This window comes from Orycteropus afer, unplaced genomic scaffold (assembly GCF_000298275.1).
Source record: "Orycteropus afer afer isolate SDZICR_OR568_19922 unplaced genomic scaffold, OryAfe1.0 scaffold00176, whole genome shotgun sequence".
NCBI lineage: Eukaryota > Metazoa > Chordata > Mammalia > Tubulidentata > Orycteropodidae > Orycteropus > Orycteropus afer.
This window is the reverse complement of record NW_006921763.1, coordinates 2,708,998-2,732,603: the sequence shown is the minus strand read 5'-3', so window position 1 is coordinate 2,732,603 and position 23,606 is coordinate 2,708,998. Positions and strand designations below refer to the sequence as shown.

At 43.3% G+C, this 23,606-nt stretch overlaps 1 protein-coding gene across 1 annotated transcript in view; it reads left to right on the top strand.

Annotated features, from left to right (window-relative positions):
• The window catches only part of APBB2 (amyloid beta precursor protein binding family B member 2), a 298,195-nt gene that overhangs the window by 141,476 nt on the left and 133,113 nt on the right, over positions 1–23,606 (top strand). The window contains exons 4-6 of the mRNA XM_007947150.2: positions 14,096–14,158; positions 14,553–14,638; positions 14,734–14,794. Coding sequence (XP_007945341.2) covers positions 14,096–14,158; positions 14,553–14,638; positions 14,734–14,794 — 210 coding nt within the window. The remainder of the gene's footprint in view (positions 1–14,095; positions 14,159–14,552; positions 14,639–14,733; positions 14,795–23,606) is intronic.

The window sequence follows — 23,606 nt, the reverse complement described above, 5'->3', positions numbered from 1 at the left end:
AACAGAGTGCCTTTTTAATGGGTTTTTAGAGTGGATGTAACTTTTGATTTCTCTTTAGACTGGTTGCTCCTACCCTGACAGGTCATTGAGGTAAGCTTTTTGACTATCATGCATGGTGCATTTGAAATCTCAATAATGCTTCCTTTCTGTAAATAGTGTTAATATCCATCTTTCAGGGATGTTTTCATTTTTTAATGGCCTTTGGTCTGTTGAAACACCATTTTAGCTACAGGAAGCAAGAGAGGCTGATTAATGAGAAGTGGTTAAGATGCCCTGGCTCACTGGGGCAGTACTGTACTCTGCAGGTACCATTGCCTGGTGCTGGCTCCATAAGATATTTACACATAGAACTCTCTCCGCTAGACGTGTTATGATCACTGCATATCTTATTAGCCTTGGGTTCACTTGGTAGTGTGGTTATGTCTGCAGGAATAATCCTTGGGAGGCCTTAATTTAATAAAAAAGGATTAGTTTGTTTAGCACAAGTGACATTATTTTAGAAATAATTAGTAGCATAAATTTCTGCTATCCCTGAGGAAGATATCTAGATGTTTAAACAAAGAATTGAGGCATTAAAGAATTCCACCGTGGTATTTATTAATATAAAGATTCTTGCAGATAACCTTTGTAAATCTTGATAACAGCCGATTCAGGAGAATTACAATTGGAAAAGGTCACAATTAAGTAATGACTTTTTTTTTGCAGGGGAGGGGTTTGATCCTTGGCACTCAACCATATCTGCCTTTTTCTGACCACAGTCCTTTATTCTTTAAGTAAACCTATTTTCTTTTACTGTGAGGACAGACATAGAGGAATGAGGACTATACCTTTTGCCTGCAGACCCTCTCTGTACATTTTCAATTGTTGTCACCCATCCCTCTTAGAAACAGACAACACCTTATTTCCTAAATCTTTAGTTATTTCACTTGCTCTTCTCTGGGAGCAGTAATACTTGTATTCTAAACTCATCTGTGCCTCTAGCACAGGACTTTGGCATCTCACTTACCCAATCTGGGTCTCAGATTCTCCATCTTAAAAATGATGAGTTGAGATGAGCTATATCTTCATTGATAGATGGGTACCTTGGTTTGTTTGTAATTTGAGCTAATAATCAAGCATGTATTCCATTTATTGAATACCATTGAACCACACAGGATTTTGTTATCACTGGGCAATTTTTATTCTCTCTATTGAAGTATAATATTCATACTCCTTGAGCAATTCCCTTTCATCATTTGTTCATCTGGTGTTAGGTGTCCTAGAGAATAAAGATGAAACAACACAGTTCTGATCCCAAAGGACTTAACACGAATTGGAGCCTTCTTCATATCCCAGCCAAGCTGCGTCCTAGGATTCCTCCCTGTGCACAGAGTGACCTTGTAGAAGCCAAGCCAGCCAGGTTGCAGCCTCAGCTCTCACTAAGGCTCAGATGTGCTCACTTGTCCTTACCTGTTCATCTTTTCTCTTGGCATTCTGTTAGATCTCTATCTCCATTCCAGTGATGTATCCCCCCTATTGCAGTTCTTCAACCATCTTCAGCAATCGAGAGTGCCCAGAACCAGAGAATGCTAGGGTAGTATCATCTGGTACCAACATTTGTATTTTACAGATGGGGAAACTGAGATGCAGACAAGTCACAAATTAGTAGTAGCACCAGGTCTAGAATTTAGAGTTCCTGAATCCTCCTGAAGTTCTCCAGAGTTGTTCTTCTAAACCTCCCTGGCTTTGGGGTTTTAGCTTACCCTCTGTTATGGATTGAATTATGTCCCTCAAACATATGTGTTATAAATCCTAATTTCTGTACTTGTAGTTATAATCCCATTAGGGAGTGGGTTTCTTTGTTATGTTAACAAAGCAGGATTAGCGAGATTGAATGTGAGCAGAGGAGAGATGGGGGATGATAGATGCTGTGTTGGATTGGGTTCTCTAGAGAAACACAAAAACCAGCAAAGTATATATATATATATATATATATTTATAGAGAGAGAAAGAGAGAGAGAGAGAAATTTATCTTAGATAAATGGCTCACAAGCGTGTAGAAGCCAACAAGTTCAAACTGAAAAGTTCGTCTCTGGAGGGGGATGGGGCCCAGGGCCGTCTGGCTTTCGCACGCACGGCAGAGGAGTTCAAGTCACAAAGTTCGTCTCTGGAGAGAGATGGGGCCCGGAGTCGTCTGGTTCCCGTAAGCACAGTAAAGCCGAGAGAATCAAGCTGACACGCAGTGCGCTGGTCACTGTTCCCAACAAAGAAAGAATCCGAAAACCTCCAGGGCGAGCAGCGAGCTGCTCGCTCCAGGAAGTATATAGTCCGGAATGCCGTTCTTCCATTTTGTCCCTGGGATAGTATTGCAGGTAGGCCACACCCCTGGGGAAACTCCCCCTAGGCCGACCAGCCGCTTAGAACGCAGTCATGTGATCCATCATGGGAACCACCACTCACAACTGGAGTCCAGCCAAGTTGACACATCTTCAACTATCACAGATGCCGAGATGCATGGAGATCCCCAAGGAGCCAGGAAGCAGAAGCTGAAGGGACAAGGACCTTCCTCCAGAGCCAACAGAGAAAGCCAGTGCTTTGAATTTGGATTTCTAGCCTCCTAAACTTCGAGAAAATAAATTTCTGTTTGTTAAAGCCATCTGTTTGTAGTATTTGTTATTGTTACAGCAGCACTGGATGACTAAGATAGAACTTGGTACCGAGAGAGTAGTTTGCTGCTCTAACAGATACCTAAAATGTGGAAGTGGTTTTGGAATTGGGTAATGGGTAGAAGCTGGAGGATTTTTTAAATGCCTGATAGTAAAAGCCTAGATTGCTTTGAAGACTATTTATAGAATTATGGATATCAAAGGCAGTTCTGGTGAGGACCTAGAGGGAAGTGAGGAGAGCTATGGAGAAAGTCTTTATCATAATCTTCCCTCACAGCTGTCAAGTCAAATCTGACACATGGTGACTCCTCCTCGGGTTTCCGAGGTGGTATCTATGTGGAAGTAGATTGCCCCATCTTCCTTCCAAGGAGTGGCTGGTGGGTTTGAACTACCAGCCTTCTAGTTAGCAGTCAAATGCCTTAAGCACTATGCCACCAGACAATACATATGGTGCCAAGAACCAAACATTACCAGAAATGTGGATATTAAATATGCTTCTGGTGAGGCAGTAAAAGAAAATGATGAACATGTGTGCTAGTTAAGGTTGTGTGTCAGCTTGGCCAGGCCTGATTGAGTGGCTGGACAGCTGGTGGTAGTTATTCCCCATAATGAGACTGACAGTCAGCTCCATAGTGGCATCTACCACAAGCAGCTAAGTGGCTGCTTTGGTGATGTGGTCTGCTTCCCATATATAAGAAGCAGTTTTGTCAGTGGTCTCTAGCTTATGGCACACTCGAACCCCACATGTAGTTGAGTCGTTGTTCAGTAGCCTCTCATGCTCTGCCAATCTTGGGACTTTCAATGGACTTGAATTAATGGCCTGCCACGTGGTTTGGTAATATTGGGACTGTGCCTTGTTACCTGCCTACCTTGGGTTTGTCAGCCTCAGCAGCCAGCAGCTGAGTGAAGAAAAGCCTCCAGCTTCAGTGGGCCAGGAGCAGGAAGCAGAGCTGAAGCCCAAGGTTGAGGGGCTTTCACCCTGCCACTAGAGCCTGGCTCTTTGAACTCAGACTTAAAGCCTCCAAGTTGTAGGAATAAACTCGTTTGTTAAAGCCATCCCATTTGTGGTATACGCCTGTCAGAGCAGCACTGGAGGTAACCAAAACAACATGTGATTAGACAATTGTAGGAAGGGTGGTGCTTTTTATGCAGTAGCAGAGAACTTGTCTGGATTATAATCAAGTGTTTGGTGGCAAGTAGAACTTGTAAGTGATGAACTTGAATATCTGGCTGATAAGATTTCTAAGCAAGATCTTAAAGGGGCCATGTGGTTTCTCCTTGCAACATATGTTAGAGGAAAGACAAACTTGTCTGTCGGTTTGTCCTACCATGGTGACATGTTGATGTGAAATTTGAGGCTGAGCCACTGGTGTTTCAAACCCAGCGGGATGCACATGGTGCACAGGTATCAGCCCAGCTTACAAATTGAGACAGACTAGGAAGAAGGAGGAGGCCGTCCACTTCTCAAAGAATTGGCCAGGAAAAACCTTGTTAGAGGACAGAGATAGACTTAAAAGTGAACCGTGGCAAATGAAAACAGAATGTAAAGATTTGGAAAATTCCATTGTACCACTAAGGACACGTGTCATAGGTTGTTTACCAAGGACATGGCTGACAATCTTTTGTTAAAGAAATCTAGCCTGTGACTAATGGATCTAACCAGCTACCATAGCAGGAATCCACTCATGAGCTTAGACTGAAGGAGACAGAGAAGGAATGAAAAGAAAGAGCTCTGTTTGATTCTTTGAATTCTACAGGCAGGAGCAACATCTGTTGTCCCTCAATAAAAAAAAAAAAGGACCATCCTTGGAGCAACTTGGAGATCAGCAGAGCTGTTGGAAGGACCATGGGAAGCAGTGTTTTGAAGAGTGGAGCCAGAGTATCTTGGATTTCAAAGGGTGGGGCCACAGCCTTCTAGGTTTCAGAGTCAGATCTTGGATCATCTCCAACTCAGTTCCGGAATATAGGGTTGCTGTTAAGGTGTTTCAGGGGGATGAGAATTCTGCCCAAAGCTGAGGGGGTAGGGCTGCCATACCCAAGGGTTAGAAGAATGGAGCCTACTGGGGCAGAGGGGGTAGAGTCATCATTCAGATGGACTAAGTGAATGAGGCTATCCAAAACCGAGGGAGCAGAGTTGTCTCACAGAGGTCCTGGAAGGCAGAGCTGAAGCCCAGGGCCGAGAGGCCTCCACTCAGAATCTGGAAGATGTGGCTAACACTCAGAGTCTAGAGGGCAAGGTCATTGCCCAGATAGTCTCAGAGAAGAGATGATTGTTTTCAAGCCTTGAGAACTAATATAACTTGTTCTGTTGGGTTTTGGAGTTGGTTAATACCCATTATCCCTTCTTTCCCTCTAATTTCTCCCATTTGTAATGGAAATGTCTACCTTGTGCCTGTTCCACCATTGTGTTTTGAGAACACATAACTTGTAGTTTAGATTCCACAGGTTCACAGATGAAGAGGAATTTGCCCCAGGATGGAATATGTCTAAAGCCTCACTTGCAATTGATTTAGATGATTCAGAAGATGATATTTTGGATTTGGAGTAGATTTAAGACTTTTAGGATGATATGATGGGGTGGATATGTTTTACATGTGGCAAGGACATGCATTTGGGGGGAGCAAAGGGTGGAATGTTATAGATTGAATTGTGTCCCCTCGAAGTATTTGCTTTAAATCCTAGGCTGTATTCCTGTGGTTATAATCCCATTTGGGAATAGGGTGTCTTTGTTATATTCATGAGGTAGGATTAGTGTAGGGTTTGTCTTTTGAGAAATTAAAGAGATTAAAACAAACAAGCAAGAGGAGCAGAAATGGGAGAAGAGAGATGCCAAGACACGTGGCGATCTCCGAGGAACCAGGAAGCGGAAGCTGAAGAGACAGGGACCTTCCCCTAGAACCCAGAGAGAGAAAGCCTTTGCCTAGAGCCAGTGAGCAGAATTCAGACCTCCAGCCTCATAAACACTGAGAAAATACATTTCTGTGTGGTAAAGCCATCCACTTGTGGCATTTCAGTTATAGGAGCCCTAGATAACTAAGATGCCCTTCTTCCTCATTGTCCCAGAAGCAAGGAGATTGGATGAACTTTGAGGTATGATTTCTGTCATTGAAACCATGTGAAGCCCTTCTTCAAGCCTGTATGCTGAAGCCAACACATGGCTGTGCTGGAATGCAAGGAGAGCAGCCTAGGCGGCTCACTTTGGTATTTGTTTGATTAACATGACGGACTTTATTTCCTTGCTTTCTGCAAAAAAAACCTCTCAGTGAGAGTACAGCACAGATGGGCAGCCCGTCTGGGGTAAAATGATCAGGAAGCAGGTTTATCTCCAAGTGTCCTTCTCGTTTGTACTCTGACTGTTCTCTGGCTCTAGACCTACTTCCCCTCCCCACCCACTCCCCAATTCCATCCACTGCTCAGTGCCCCCTCCCTTCTCAGTGATCAGAATGTGTCAGTTCTGGTTCCCTAGTGCCGCTCTGACAAGAATATACCACAAATGGGATGGCCTTAACAAACAGGAGTTTATTCTTACAATTTGGAGGCTTTGCGTCCAAGTTCAAAGTGCCAGGCTCTAGGGGCTGAGTGAAAGCCCCTCAACCTTGGGGTCCAGCTCTGCCTCCTGCTCCCGGCCCACTGGAGCTAGAGGCATTTCTTCACTCACACAGCTGCTGGCTGCTGAGGCTGAGAAGCCCCAAGGTTGACAAGTAAAAAGGCACAGTCCTGATGTTACCAAACCACACAGCAGGCCATTAAGTTAAGTCCATTGTAAGTCCCAAGGTCGGCAGAGCATAGCAGGCTGCTGAGCAACGGCACAGCTACATGCAGAGTCCAAGTATGCCGTAGGCTAGAGACCATTCTCAAAGCTTCTCCTTATATACAGGAAGCAGACCACATACCCAAAGGCAGCTACCCAGCTGCTTGTGGTAGATTCCACCATGGAGTTGATTGCCAGTCTCCTCATGGGCATTAACTACCACCAGCTGCCCAGCCACTCAACCAGGCCCAGCCAAGTTGACACACAGACCAAACTACCACAGTGTCCCATGGCTCACACACTGCTGAAGTTCAACATACCCCTCATACATCTCTATCACTCAGCCTCCTGGCTGCCACTGGTGGTTTGTTGTAGCATTCAGGATATTTTCATAAACATCCCTTTATTTGATCCTCGGGAGTCTCATGTAGCAGAGCAGACAGGTCTTATGTTACCGTTTAAGATTAAGTGGTAACTGCGGCTCAGTACGTTGAGTATCCAGGCAACTGGTGTTAAGGTGGGGGTACTACTTACTGTCAGTCCTCTGACTAGATGCTATACTCTACCACGGTACTTTGTGAATTTCCATATAGCTGCTGGTTCCATTACTCTCTTCTGTTGCAGACGTGCCATTGTGTTGACAAAGTCTGGTTCTTACAAGCAACTTTATTGATGGATCATATTTCTGGAAATTTCAGAGGGGGTCACTCATATCCAGCATCTTAGTAGACCAACAGGATAGATATTCTTCAGGTCAGCCTTTCAATTGTCATGTCATAACACATTTTCCCTCTTGTATATAAGACCTTCTTTTAAGTCAAAGAACTAAGCAAAGTTAAAAGACAATACAATAAATGGAAATCTTAGAGGCAAAGGGGTGAGCAGGTAGAGAGAAAAGGGAAGGAGTTAAGGAAAAGAACAAACTCACTGCAGACCCAGCTAAACATGGGTTTGTGCAGATGCTACCACTGGAGACGCTAATGGTAATCAAGGGTTTTTAGTGCCAGCCCTGTGCCTTATCTCTTCAATCATGGGTTTTTACATTAGAAAACATTAAGGCGCATAGTGGTTAAGAAGTTTGCCCAAGATCACACATGGTACATAGTAAAGTTAAGCCTGATTCAGGTCTGCTGACCCTACGCCCACCCCAGCCTTCACAGGGGACTCAGAGCTCTTCATTCCCACCCCAAGAAAAGACTGTGTCAACAAACAGATCCTTCTAGATAACAGCTCCTCAAGGGCTAATGACAGTTGAAGAGAAATGATTATTTCTCTAACACAGCTTCTTTGATCTCTAAATAGAATCTATTTCCACTAATTTGAAAGCATGAGAGAAAACAAAACATTAAGGGAGAGAAGAAGTCTATTATTATGTGATGGTACAAACGCATATTTTATTCATCTTTTTCCTGAGCTGGTTAAAAAAATAAATAAGTGCCAAATCTGTTGACTAAGCATCTCAAAAGTTTAGGACTGAAGGCTTCATACAGTTTGAAAATTTTATATTTCACTTTCCAAAGTTCACTTGGGAAGTGTTAAACGCAGCGGATTATGTTTCCCGGCACATGCCAGCAGCATATTTGAAAGTTTATAAACTGGCTAGGAAGCATTTGCTGCTGAAATTTGGCACATGGTGCTCTTCTTCCAAACCATGTATTTGTTCCAAATTATCTCCAAATGACTTGGATGGCAAATTTTGGAGAGAAGAGCGAGCCTCATAAAATACTCTTATGAATAGCTATTGGCCCATAGCCAAGTCTTACTTCTAATCCTTTCAACTAAAGGTGTTTTCCTGGTTCCTTAAATAGAGAGCATTGGAGGACAAAGTGAAGCTAGAGAAGGCCAACTTGGTCCTCAGAACCCAGATGTCTTCATGGTAATGAATTACTCTGCTCTTGTTGCACTATTCATGACTCTCTGGGTGCCCTGAGCAGCAGACCCCAGGAGGGGCACAAGCCATGTATTACGTTAGAAGCTATGTATTTTCATACATTACAGCGCATGTAGAAATAAATGACAGCATAAAAGGGGCATTTTGACAGCAATGAATTTCTTTTTTTGGGGGTATGAGCTGGTGATTCTTGACCCAATCAAGTCATCATGCAGGATTACAATTTAGAGCTGGAAAGAACCTTGGAGAAGTGGCCTGGCAAACTCTCGGACCATGCACTTCAGCCTGTGAATTGATGACCACCACCAGAATGACCTCAGGGTTTATAAAATATGCTGACTCCTAGATCCTACCCCAAGCTCCGCCACCCCCCATTTACACTCTTGGGGTAGGGCCTGGGGATCTGCCTTTGTAATAAGCTTGCTAGGTGATTTTATAAGGAGCTCTGCTGGCACAGTGGGTGAAGCACTTAGCTGCTAACCAGAAAGTTGGCGGTTCAAACCCACCAGCTGCTCCATGGGAGGAAGATGAGGCCATCTACTTCTGTAAAGATGTATAGCCTTGGAAACCTGGTGGGGGTCGCTATGAGTTAGAATCCACTCAATGGCAGTGGGTTTGGTAGGTGATTTTCTGCTAAGTATAAGAGCTGGTGGTCTAATAAATCGATTCCTCCTATTTTCATTTATCTTCCATTTCTTCTTAAATTCTTTGGCCTCCCCCTAGCTTCTCCTGCTGTAAACATTCTTTATTCCCTACTGTCCTTTTGAAGTATTATTACTTGTAGCATGTCAGTCACCCTCCAGGAACCTCCTAGGGGTTAGATCGGGGCATGTCTCCCTTATCTTTGTGTCCCCTGTACCTGGCACAGTGCCTGGTACCCGGTGAAGTTCATGAAATGTTTACTGAATAAAGGAATAAACCAGCCTCGTAGCTAAGAGAGCTGTTAGTTGACTCACTGTCATGGCAAAGGCAGGACTAGAGTCCAGTCTTCTGACTTTTCCCTCATTTACAGTTTCTGGCGTGGGGGTTCTACTCCCACCTGGACTAACTCAATTGCATGAAGCTTTTATCAGTCTGTTTACTAGTTTGTTCCTTTTTCTTTTTGATTTCTCTAAATTGTGTTTGCATGATAAATAAATGCTGTACTCTTCTAATGGTATTTTATCCAACAAAACACAGTGTTTTAAAAAGAAGGGGAAAATATATACACGTACATGAGTGCAAGGCTCATTAGCATCACCTGGCCTAAACCTTGGAATGTTCCAGAATTCCAGGTGCTCTGCCATTTGCCATCAAGGCCACACATGTGAAGGCTTAGGTCTTGACCATGTAGGATTAAGAAGCATAATTCATAATACTTTTAGTCCAGAGTTCCCCAAATGTTTTGTTCTTACAAATGGCCTTTACTGTTTTTTCCAGGGACTCCATGGTTTAAGACATATTGGTGACCAGAAGTACCCAATATCTCATCAGAAGAGAGAGCAGAGAATAGGGAAACTGCCATTTCCTGGGCACCATTGGGGAGTTAATCACTGTGCTAATGTTTCTGGTTTCATGGTCCTCTCTACCACACAGTGCTGGACGATCTTCTTAGCTTTGAGTTATAAACAAGGAAACTAAGGTCACAGAGCAAATGAGAAGAGAGAGAGGGTTTGGTCTTAGGCTCTCCAGCAGGACGTGATAACTTCAGAACTTTTGAAGTGCATACAGAGATGATGTGATTACAACTTCTGTGAAGGCAATTGTGGCAGGTTCAAGGCCTTTCCCTTCTGTTTAGTTCTCAATAGGTTCAAGCCTCCACATTTGCCCTACAGTTTATATTTTGATACCACTTTATAGAGACCTTAAAGAAAGTCCTTTCATAGATCCTTTCCTAGCCCCTGAGACTCCATTTTTGACATTATCCAAGTTGTTGTTGTTATGTGCCATCGAGTCAGTCCTGACTTATGGCGACCCCTCCTTGGGTTTCCAAGGCAGTATCACTACAGAAGTAGATTGGCCAGTCTTCCTTATGAGGAGTGGCTGGTGGGTTTGAACCACCAGCCTTCTGGTTAGCATTCAAGTGCCTTAGGCACTACACTACCAGAGCTCTGTATTAGCCATTTTTTCTACCAGGACAATGTGTCATTTTGTTTGGTTGTGGAATAGCTTCTCAAGACCCCAAAAGAGAAATATGAAAGAGGAAACCTCTCAGTAGTGACAGGTTATACGGTTGGATTCCCTTAGTGAGTCTACCTTGCACGGTTCCCATGTAGTGCTAAAGGGTCTTGAGAGATGCCATGTTCCAAGCACTGGGTCAGTCCCTAAGGAAAACAGTTATTGAGGACCTAAGGCTCCAGGGCTTTTCAGAAGTGGACTTGATAGTAGTAATCACAGTAAGGAATGCTGCAGCCTGGTCAAGCTCAGGACAAGTCCCAGGGGAGTGTGTCTTGAGCTGCCACTCTGGCCACACAAAGCATCGCTGGGCTGTGCAAGGCTTTGGCTGCCTTGCCTGAAGGTTACCAGCTGGGAGGTTGTTGTTCACGAAGGATGGTCTTGGTGGTGCTTTCCTACCCTTTTTCCTGTTCATGTATCTTAGTTTCTCTCTGGGCATGTCTCCTCCTGCATTGTCTTCTTCATTGTCTTTTCTTTGTCTCTTGTCTTCCTTCATCTCTCTTACTCAGAGTCCCTGGCTGCAGACTTTTTATAGAACCAAAGAATGTTTGTTGGATTGTTTTCTTTAAAAATTGATTCTCTAAAATGGTCATTTTCTTAATCTCAGTAGTTCTTCAGATTGAAGGTGAATTGGTTTTGGTCTTCAATTACCCTTTTAAAAAAGAAAAATAATGGTCACTTGTTGGATGGGACAGTGAAGATTTCTTATCCTCAACCTCAATAAATATTTTTTTGCCTTATTTTTAAATATAGGAGGGAAAAAAAGGTATTTTGGCCTAATGATACATATATAATGTTAGTTCCCATTTTATCATACTTGAATTCTGTGTTAAAATGTCTCTTTAGGAGTGAGTACCCATATTATTTTAAGTTTTTGCAAAATTACTTTCTAGGGTCTTTGTTTATTTAAATCTATAAAAGGTGTTGTGGGAAGTTTGCCAGTGAACTCACGTTTCCATAGCACGAGAGCTGGATTCAGTCTTAGAACTATAATCAGGTTTTATTTTACTTAGATCCCAAGTCCTGAAAGCAAATACAGGTAGTCCCCAACTTATGACAGGGCTCCATTCCGACAACTCCATCCTAAGTTGGTTGTCATGTAAGTCAAATGACTTTTTTTTATTTTTTTTGTTTAGTTTTCAGTATTATTGCCTTTTATTATCAGTATCTTTATATACCCAATCTCTGAACATCTGCAAGTGACTATCTGAGAACGATAACATCAGGAAATTATGTATGTAGTGCATATTACTGATGATAAAATACACCAGACACACACACCAGACCATCTTTAAGTGCAGCTTGTCATACTTTGAATAAATTGTAAGTTGGGGACTACCTGTACCTAAAATGTTTTAAAAACCACTCACACATACAGAGAACTGTTTTAATTCAGAGCAAAAGACTTTTCTGAATTTTTTTTTAAATACTCTTTCTTTTATATTCTTGAGTCCCAACTCATAGGGTCTCTTAAGGATAATTTCTGATTTCAAATTCTTTTTGTCAAATACCTCCTCCTCTTATTTATTTACTTATTTTTAAGTTTCTCTACAAGGACACAGTTATCTCGAGAATCTTTCTTTTCTCCTTTCTCAAAGCTCAACTTCAATGAAACAAATAGTACATGTATGTGAACAATTATAACAATGTGGGCTAATTAAGATTCTTTTCCAATTTAAAACGGAATTCTACCTTGAAGTTTTACTTTGTACTTGATATTTCAAAGGAGCTCTGGTGGTGTAGTGCCTAAGGCATTTGACTGCTAACCAGAAGGCTGGTGGTTCAAATCCGCCAGCCAGCCCTCAGAAGGAAGATTGAGCAATCTACTTCTGTAGATATACTGCCTTGGAAACCTAAGGAGGAGTCACTATGAGTCGAATCAACTCGATGGCAGTGAGTACCTAAGTTATACTTGGAGCTCTGGTAGCACAGTGCCTCAGGCATCTGACTGCTAACCAGAAGGTTGGTGGTTCAAACCCACCAGCTACTCCATGGAAGGAAGTCTGAACAATCTACTTTGGTAAAGATTTACTGCCTCGGAAACCCAGTGGGGGTCACAGTGAGTCGGAATTGACCTGATGGCAGTGGGTATCATTATACTTACCAATACTTCTACAATGGTGATTGTACACCTTTTTTTGTTGATTGGCCCCTTTGAGAATATGAGGACAGTTGTGCATCTTGTCCCCAGGAAACCTCTCGTATGCACGTAACACTGCACCCCATTTTAAGGTGCTCACGGATCCCCTCAGCGAGCAAGTGAAGACTCTCCTATGTTACTGATTTTCTCATCAGTGAAAATTGACCCTTCTTTAGGGGGTGGAGTAAGAAGAGGAGTAGGGGATTGGCCGGCATTCTTCTTATATTATAAGAGAAAATACTATTTTAAAAATAAACACAATGGTCTGAGTTCTTTTTTATTTTGTAAAACTGCAGTTCAGGTGCCTCACCCCCAAAAGAAGGCAACAAGGACACCAACTGTGCAGCACAGATAATGGATCTAAATTTGCAATAGCTTTGTTCCACAGTGTCCTTAAGAGTTAAATGCATTCTTTCAACATATGGAACCGTTAAAACAGCTATTCTACACAGTTTTAGAAACTGTGTTAATGTTGTGAGCAAACATTAGGGGTCAATGGACCCTTTTCATTTGCAAAGAACATTAGTTGAAAAGTTCCCATTGTTGATTCATTATCCTAAGACAGAGGGGATTTACTTGACAGGTCAGTGGAACATATTCATAAGGGTGCCCCCCTAGGTTTTATTAGCTTCAATAAACCTAAGCTTACGTGTAAAATATTGGAATACTCGCTCAGCACGGTAGAAAGACAAATGTTGCCTTGTTGTCTGAGGTGAATGGAAGGAGCTGTTTAAACTCAAAGACTGATTACAAGAGTTCTCCCAGCAAGTCAAGGTTTTATGCTTGGTTCCTGATTGGTTTTAGAAAATCATTTCATGATCAAATACTAATTTGTGAAGAGATGTGTGTGGCATGGAAACAGAGCTTTTTATGAATCAGAAGAGTTCATGTTAGATGTTTGGAACTAGATTTTGTGAGGTTCAGTCTCAGCACAGGCCATGTGTGCTCCCAGCTAGTCCCCACGCCCTGCATTGTCCTTTCTCCTTCTGCGTGAAAATAATTTGACTCCAGCTTTTCTACGCCCTTAGTTATGGACATTCCCGTTTTCCAGACCAGCACATTGAGAAATACCATCCCTAATTTCACCTCCACCTGGAGAAAACAATTATTTGTTTAATAGAGGGGAAAAAGGTTAATATGGAATTAGTTGTGCTAGGCATTCAGTACTTGGAAGCGTATTGTTTGCTTTTACGCCCACATGAGAAAATAACTATACTATGTTTCTAATACATATGGACTTTTCCTTGTTTAGTAGTTTGTTTTGGTAATTGCAGTGCTATCTCTTCCCCTCATTCGATTTTGCAGATGACAGTGTAGATCTACACTAGAATGAGCTAGCTAGTTACTTTTAGAGTTAATTTGTTCCCTAACCCATTCTGTGAATATCAATGCTAACAACAGTGTCTTGTATTTTTTGTTTGTTTTTGTTTTTTAATTTCCTTTTCTTCTTCTTCTTCTTTTTTTTTTTTTTTAAATCAATGTGCTTTTTCCTATGTGGATAATTACATGTCTAGAAACAGCCATGGCGTGATCTTGCTGTTCTGAATGGGGGAAAGATTAATAGTGACATTTGGAAGGCAAGTATCTTGTCAGCTTTTAGATCATTTCATATCTTTGTTTCCTGTTTGCATGGCTGTGGCTGCGTATTTTTCTTCTTCATGAATATCATGCATTCTGCAGGGATGAAGTGAGGGGGCTTCTTGCTAGGGACGGTCAGCTCACATATGTGTGGCCTCTTTTCTGATGTCTCCCATTGTGAATGACTTCCAGCTGTCGGCCCAGGTTACCTGCTGTAAGAACAAAGTGCTTGCACCAAGTCAACTCCCAGCAGCCCTTGCATGCTTTTTTCTGCCCTCGCTCACCTAGATTGTGTGCCCCTTGGCTCGGAGAACTTGTCTCCTTCTTGATATTTGAGGGGTTGTAACAACTTCCTCCTTCAGCCTACATTAGCAGGTGTCTGTTTTCCTCTAGGATTTGCACGCAGCCACTGTGAACCCAGACCCCAGTTTAAAAGAGTTTGAAGGAGCAACGCTACGCTATGCATCTTTGAAACTCAGGTAAGGACACTGGGAAGGTCTGCTGCAATATGTGGCTTTGTGAAGCTGGAACTTGTACCTGAATTCTAAGTCCAATGTCATGCTTTTCTTTATAGAAATGTCCCACACGCTGATGATGACGATTCCTGTAGCATCAACAGCGACCCAGAAGCCAAGGTTTGTAAGAAGTGTGCTTTCAACCACCAGGCTGTGGTCTTGCATCCAAAACATTACTTTTGATAATGGCCCAGCTGTTGCAGACCACCAGCCCAGAGCCACTTACTAGTTAATCATCCTCAACTCTCTCCATTTCCTAACCTCCCTCATATTTTAAGCAAATCTCTAGGTCAGGCTAGGGTTGGGAGGATTTTTGTCACTGTCAGGACTCTGCCTGTGTTTTACTGCATCACCTTTTTGCAGTGGCAGAAAGCTAACCATTATAGTTCACATGGGTGGGTTCAGGAGGCTTTAAAGATGAACCAGGTTCTGCCTTGAAAAGCAATAGGAGTGTTGGTTGACCAGACAGGTACAAGACCCCTTACAACCCCCTCCTCCAGGAGAAGCCTCACACCTGTGCAAGATGAAACCATGTTGCCAGCCCAGTCCTAAGCACAGGTGGAAGGCTATGTGTTTTATGATGGCAAGTGAGCAGAAACTCATGGCCATTTTGTGTCTAGACTTCTATTGGGCCACTGCCAGGGCCAGCTTGTGGGGCTGTGGCCAGTGCAGTTAACAGAAGGCCTGCGCTGAGAAGGGCCCTGTGCATGGGCTTTAATGCTGTTCCGTCGCCGTCTTGAAATTCTTCCTAATGTTAGCTTTGCATTTGAGTTTTGTAAGTGAAGTCTGCTGAGTCAGAATCAGCTCGATGGCAACAGGTTTAGGTGATGTCCAGTGGGACAGTGGAGTCTGCACTAGGGTTTGGAGCCTTGGTTCACACAGGGCCTGCCACCCCCCTGAGTCCCAAAAACAAGTTCTTGGGTACCTGCCTCTCTGTCCCTGATGCCCTGGGCCTTGCCAGACCCCACCACCACCACCACCACTGTCCTCTGCCACAGCAGGGGCCTGGGCATGGCATGGGGAGGGTTTGGGTTGTGTGTGCCCCATAGTGTCTCAGGGCATGGTGGTGGCTGGCCCAGTCCAGGCTAGCAGTAGGCATGCATTCAATAAGCACCTCAGCAAGGGTGAGACCTCTCGCCTATTCCCAATCCAGGTACCTAGAGTGTCCCAGTACCCAGATTACAGTACACTTGGGCCACCTGTCTGCCATGGGTTGGAGTGGTGAGCACATGGGAAGGGGGGACTGCTGGCTCAGTTTCCCCACACCCAGCCAGGGCATGGTGTGTCTGTCCAAGGTTGGCAGGAGAGCAAACCCAGAGACTGATGGTCTGAACATGTGTCCTAAGTCCTGGGCAAGGACCCCAGGTACCTGTTACAGTCTCTACTCATTCTGCAAGTACCCCATGACATTAAGTAGCAATTTAAAAACACCCTAATAGGTCGAGTGGGAGACTGCTAGAGAATGGAGAAAACTTTGTGGGCTAGTCCCTTTGACTGCCTCCGCCCCAGCTTTTTGAACAAAGGTCCTGTGTTTTCATTTAACCCCGATCTTTGCAAATCATGTCACTGGTCTTGGGTGCCAGCCACTACAGAATGCCATGGTGTGCAGCTCAACCCCTTATTCTCCCCTTCCCTTTACCTCCTGTGTCATGGAGAAGGAAGGCAACCTTCCAGACCCCTTTTTATTTTTTCTGAATCCCAAAGCAAGTCTGTCTCTGTGAATAAAATACCAAATAGGTTCCCTTCCTAGGAGTTAAGTGGGTAACACCATGCAGGTTCAAAACCTTGACTCCCTGGCCTGCAGCTGCCTTATCAGTTGCCTGCTGGTTCTGTCGGAATCCCAGAGCTTCGTGAAACCTCTGCTCCCCATAGTGTACTCAGCTTCATTCTAGCGCAGCCTGAGAGGAGGACAGCCACTCCAGAGCATACTGAACAAGTCCTTGGGCTGCTGTTAGCATGCTGGACCTTTAAAGATAAATTTTATGGCAAGAAATGGACGTGTTAAAACAGCAAGGCGGGCTGTGAGTCATTTGCTTTGCTAGCAGGTATTTGACAAGATCCGTGAGCAAAGACTAGAGGAGTTGGGGGAGCAACAGCAGTATCTGTCCCCACCACTGAGGCCCAGAACACTGATGTCTGTGAGGCCAGGCTGGGAAATGGACGGGACTGGGCGGGGCAGATGCTTCAAGGAATAGCGGTAACATTGGTAATGGAATAGGAGGCAGGGTTGAAATGTTACTGCTGTCTGTGGGTCAGGCTTTCTTCTTTTTCCTCCCCAGTTGTGTTACTTACTAAATGCTTTCTCTGCCAGCCGCCACCTTTCTGTTGCCAGTCTTCTCTCAACGCCTGTTAAGATCTGTTCCTTTTAATAAGGAGGCTCAGCTTGGTCATAAGCTATAGACAACCGTCCTTAGTTCTAAATAAAATGTGCATGTGTTTATTTTTATTTGTTCCACAAAAGATCTGAGGAGACTTAGGAGAACAAATATTGTGTTTGTTTTTAAGAGCAGATAATAGAAGGAAATAATCAGCATCAGACTGGACCGGGACAATATATAGAGTAGGGAAAGATCAGACTAGGGAGAAGAAAAACTATGGCTTTTCATAACCAGAAGGTCGGTGGTTCAAACCCACCAGCTGCTCTGCGGGAGAAAGACGAGGCAGTCTACTTCCATAAAGATTTATAGCCTTGGAAACCCAGTGGGGGTCACTATAAGTTGGAATCAGCTCCCGATGGCAGTATTTTTTTAATTTAATTTTATTTGTTTTTGAGATCAAAGCATCCCACACAGTTTCTGATGTTCGTCTGTGTATTTGTTTTTAGGTCTCCTGATTATTTACATTGCGTTTTCTCAAGGGTGGGCAGCACAGATCCCTGGAAAGGCATGTTGTGGATGGAATTTTGTTCCCCCAGAGTATGTGTTGGAAGAGGGGTTACCTGTGCCTATGGAGATCATCCCATTTGGGAGTAGGGTTTTCTTTGCTGTTAATGAAGTCCTAAGAGTGTGGCGTGTGACAAAAACCTGACCACTTCTGAGACATGAAAAGAGCAGGTTGGGCCCAATGAGGTGAGCACAGCCTGGGGAGGACAGATGCCATGTCAGGGTCACCAAGGAACCCAGAAACACAAGGTTAGACAAACAAAGACAAGGATTTTCTTCCAGAGCCATGAGAGTGGCTTCCCCCAGAACCAGAGCTCTGAATTCAGACTTCCAGCCTCCTAAACTGTGAGAAAATAAATTTGTGTTCGTTGAAGTCACCCACTTGTGGTATGTCTGTTACAGCAGCACTAGTCCCCTAAGACAGGGGCAAATCAGAATCATGAGGGGACTTCTGCAAACTACACGTGCTCCCAATCACCCCATCCAGTCCTAGATTTTGTAAGTCCCATCCCAGTGTTGAGGGCACTGTCACCAGTGGGAATGTGTTGAAGACCACAAGAGTGTTGTGTGGGAAGATGGGTTTCAGAACACTGCTCTGTAGCAATCACAGTGCATAAGGTAGGAATACCCTACTAGACACGTTTGTCTAGTGCTTTGTCTAAAATAATTACAATGGTCTTTGTTGTTGTTGTTGTTGTTATGTGCCATCGAGTCAGACCCTCCTCATAGCGACCCTACTTGGGTTTCCGAGGCAGTATCACTACAGAAGTAGATTGCCCAATCTTCCTTCCAAGGAGTGGCTGGTGGGTTTGAACCACCAGCCTTCTGGTTAGCAGTCAAGTGCCTTAGACACTATGCTACCAGAGCTCCAAATGGTCTTTATTGAGTGTTAACTTTTTATCAGGCACTATTTTAAGGACTTTATACTGACTTTCATCCTTAGAAAACTCTTGGGGGCTAAGTATCATTATCTCCATACTGCAGATGAACAAACTGAGACATGGAATTATAAACAGCTAGTAAGTAGTAGAGCCAGGATTTGAACCCAGGTCACTGGCTCCAGAGCCCATGCTTACTAGACTGTCTCTCTTAAAAGAATACACACTGGGCCACCACCTAATGATGTTGGCAGCCTCCCAACAATGTATATTGTTGTTAGTTGCTGTTGAGTTGAACCTAACTCATGGCAACCTTGTGTAGAAGAGAATGAAACATTACTTGTTCCTGTGCCATCTTCATGATCCTTGGTAAGTTTGAGTCTGTTGTTGCAGCTGTTGTATCAGTCCGTCTCATTGAAGCTTTCCCTCATTTTCACTGACTGCTCCTAACATGATGTCCTTTCCTAGTGAATGGTCTTCCCTGATTACATGTTCAGAGTAAGTGTTAACCATCCTCACTTCTAAGAAGCATTCTGTTGTATTTCTTACAAGATTGTTTGTTCTTCATACGTATCTATAAAATTGGACTTTACATTTTCATAGAATTACTCACTGAGCAAAAGGCAGACACCGAAGCAAAACTCATTTCAAGTAAATTGGTGGAAGACTGTGACAGTGTGGTCCAGGTTTCCAGCTTTCTGCTCTGACTTGAGGCCAGAATAAACTTTAGGCTCCAGAAGTACAAGTGGAACGGGTGAGCCACAGACTTTTCCACACCATCCCTCATTAGTATAATTTCACCTAAGCTTAGGATACACGTTGGGCTGGGATGGGAGGAAGCAGGCTAGTGTAGACGTAACCTGCATTGCTGGGATGGGAGCGCCACACGTCTTAGATCCACCGGCCACACTAATGGCAGGTCAATGCCACTTGGCAGAGTTTGGGGAATCTTGGTGTGCTTCTCCTCTGGATGCATGGTTACCCCACCTCTCAGTAGAAGTGGGCCAGGGAAACCCTGTGGGCAAAGCCAAGATGTCCTTTCAGAATTAAAATATAGATCAAAATCCAGTTGTTGTTGTTGTTGTTGTTTGCCGTCGAGTCGGTAGGATTTTGCAAAATTTTCCTAAATTGGAACCCCCCCTACTCCCCATTGGTGGTAAGAATGTAAAATGGTGCAGCCACTATGGAAAATAGTTTGGCGGTTGCTGAAAAAAGTCAAACATAAAATTACCATATGACCCAACAGTCCACTCCCACGTATATACCCAGAAGGAATGAAAGTAGAGACTCAAATAGATACTTATATACCGATGTTCAGGAGCTCTGGTAGCATAGTGCCTAAGGCACTTGACTGCTAACCAGAAGGCTGGCGGTTCAAACCCACCAGCCACTCCTCGGAAGGAAGGTTGGGCAGTCCTACTTCCGTAGTGATACTGCCTCGGAAACCCAAGGAGGGTTCGCTATGAGTCGGGGCCGACTCAACGGCAAACAACAACAACGACAACATACCGATGTTCATTGCAGCACTATTTGCTATAGCCGAGAGGTGGAAACAGCTCAAGAGCCCATCAGCAAAAGAACAGATAAACAAAATATGGTATATATGTACTGTTTTGGTTCTCTAGTGCTGATCTAACAGAAAATACCACAAATGGTTGACTTTAACAGACAGGAGTTTATTCTCTTACAAGTTTTGGAGGCTAGAAGTCTGAGTTCAAAGTGCCAAGCTCTAGGGGCTTGGTGAAAGCCCGCAACCTTGGGCTTCAGCACTGCCTCTTGCTCCTGGCCCACTGAAGCTGTAAATGTCTTTTAGCTCTAGGTAGTTGCTGGCTGACAAACCCAAGGTTGACAAATAGAATGGTACAGTCTCAGTATTACCAAACCACACAGTAGGACATGAATTCAAACCCACTAATAGTCCTAATATCAGCAGACAATGTGGCAGGCTGTTGAACGAGGACTTGGTTACATGCAGGATTCAAGGGTGCCAAAGGCTGCAGACCTTCCTTGGTGCTTCTCCTTATATACAAGAAGCAGACCACATCCCTAAGGCAGCTACTCAGCTGCTCCAGTAGATTCCACCATGGAGGTGATTACCAGTCTTACCATTGGGATTAACTACATCCACCTGCCCAGCCACTCAAAACCGAGCCCAACCAAGTTGCCATATAACCTTAACTGCCACATGTACAGTGGAGTATTACTCAGTCATAAAGAGAAATAAAATTCTGATACATGCTATGACATGGGTGAACCTTGAAAACATTATGCTGAGTGAAATAAATCAGTCATCAAAGGGCAAATATTGTGTGTTCCCAATTATATGAAATACCTAGAATGGGCAGATGCGTAGAGCTGGAAGGGTGTTAGTGGTTCCCAGGACAGGAGTAAGGGTGGGAGTGGAGGGAGAGTTATTGCTTGAAAAGTACTCCAATTCTGTTTGGGGTGATGAAGAACTCTTGGAAATAGACAACATGGTGAATGGGATTAATGTCACTGAATTTTGCAGTGATTAAAGTGACAAATTTTACATCATGTGTATTTTACTACACTCAAAAAGAAAACTCATAAAAACACAAAACACCATTTAAAAAAATGGTAACAATGTTGTGCCAGATTTTTGCTCTTTACATTCAGAGAGAAATTATTTCATTTCATTATATGAGACATTTGGCTGGACATTTTTAGGTGGAAAAATCTTTCTGCCCAAAAACATCACAGTAAAGATACCTTCACTGTTGTCCATAATAATATTATTCCTAAAATACTAGTAGTTTGTTTTGTTTTTAATCCAAGAGCCCTAAATGAAAATTTTCAGTAGAAGTCAGTGAATTTAGAACTGACTTTAACAAAGGTATTTCTGGGCAGCCAAAGGGGAAGGCATGCGTGTGTGCACACACACACACACACACACATCCTTTCCCATTCACTGTTAATCACTCCTGCTCTGGTTACCTGGTGCCATTCTGACAAGAATATACTACCAATGGGATGGTTGGAACAAACAGGAGTTTATTCTCTAATAGTTAGGAGGCTTTAAGTTTGAGTTTGAAATGCCAGGCTCTAGGGGCTGGGTGAAAGCCCCTCAACCTTGGGCTTCAGCTCTGCTCCCGGCCCACTGAATTAAGAGGCTTTTCTTCAGACAGCTGCTGGCTACTGAGGCTGACAAACCCAAGGTTGACAAGTAAAAAGGCACAGTCCTGATGTTACCAAACCATATGGCAGACCATTCATTGAAGTCCATTGGCAGTCCCAAGATCAGCAGAGCATGGCAGGTTGCTGAACAAGGACATGGCTGCATGCAGGGTTCAAGCGTGCCATAAGCTAGAGACCAATCCCAAAGCTTCTCCTTATATACAGGAAGCAGACCACATCCCTAAAATAGCTCCTTAGCTGTTTGTGGGAGATCCTACCATGGAGCTGATTGCCAGTCTCATCCAGGGAATAATTACCACCAGCTGCCCAGCCACTCAACCAGGCCCAACAAGTTGACACACAACTTTAACTACCACAACTCCTCATCTGTTTAATACCACTCATGACCCAGAGCTGACATCTGAGAGGGGAGAAGTGTCAAGGGCTAGATTTTCCCAGATATTAAGGATCCGGGATGATTACTTCTCTGTAGAACTAAGTTGCCCCCTCCCAGTCTGCCAAAGATGAGTGAATTGAGTACCCCAAAAATGGGAGAAACCAAACCAAACCAAATTCACTGCCATCGAGTCAGTCCCAACTCATAGAGACCTCTCCTTGGGTTTCCGAGGAGGTATCTCTACGGAAGTAGATTGCCCAGTCTTCCTTTCTGAGGAGTGGCTGGTAGGTTTGAACCACCAGCCTTCTGGTTAACAGTCAAATGCCTTAGGCACTATGCCACCAGGGCACCCAAATGGCAGAAAGTATTATTTAAAAATAAAACACATACTTAGTTTTATATATTCTGAGATTTAAGTAACATCCTCGAGGAATGATTACTAAAAAGATTATTATAAAAAATTGCTTCTTACTCTTCTAATAAAACATATATGGGGACAATAAAAATCATTTTTAGACTACCAGTGTGCAGACACTTCCAAATCCTCCCCACCCATTCTGAATTTGGGCTAGATAATTAATTGTTTAGTGAAATCTCTAAATAGCAATAACAAAGTAAAATAACCACACATACGTACATCCAGTCCCCTAAAAAGCAAAATATTTCTGTAACTGTTTAAGTCTACCTCATCTTTAATACAGTAAATCTTTTATGTAGCTGATAGCAATGTATATGTGTATGCTTATTTATAATTGAAATACAGATTTAGAGAAGAGTTGGCAAACATTGAGAGTCCATATGCCATTCATCCAGTTTCCCTTAACGTTACATCTGCAAAACCATGGTACAGTCATCAAAATGAAGGAATTAACACTCATACCACACTATTAGCTAAGCTACAGGCTTTATTCACATTTTCCCATTTTTTCCCACTAATGTCCTTCTTCTGTTCCCGGATCCAATATCAAATACTACATTGCATTTAGTGAGCTCTTTACTGTAAAAATTACTACTTCACCTATACTTTTCTGTAATTCTCAATGTTGTTGTTGTTATGTGCCCTCGAGTCAGCCCCAACTCATAGCAACCCCTCCTTGGGTTTCCGAGGCAGTATCATTGTGGAAGTAGATTGCCCAACCTTCCTTCCGAGCAGTGGCTGGTGGCTTTGAACCGCCAGCCTCTGGTTAGCAGTCAAGTGCCTTAGGCACTAAGCTACCAGAGCTCCTAGTTCTCAATGCCGTCAGTCATTCCTTATGTCATTATGAAGTTTCTTTTACTTCACAACACCGTAATCTGCCTGTATGGGATGGCCATTTGAGCTGGTGCCAATACTATGGAGCAAAGACAAAATTTCATAAAAATAGATGACTTTTTTTTTTCTTTTAAATCATTAGTTGGGTATAGGTTCCTAAAAGTTAGCTATCAGGGCAAAAGGCTCTTGATTTTATGGTTGTTGTCACTTACTGCAAACTTGCTTTTCAGAAAGGCTACAGTAGTATGGTTCTGTCAGTAGAAATACCCTTTGTTTACACCCCAGTTTACTCCAGGCTTTGACATTTTCATTTATTTGTCCTAGTTTGGAGCTCTGGTAGCATAGTGGCTAAGGCACTTGACTGCTCACCAGAAGGCTGGCGGTTCAA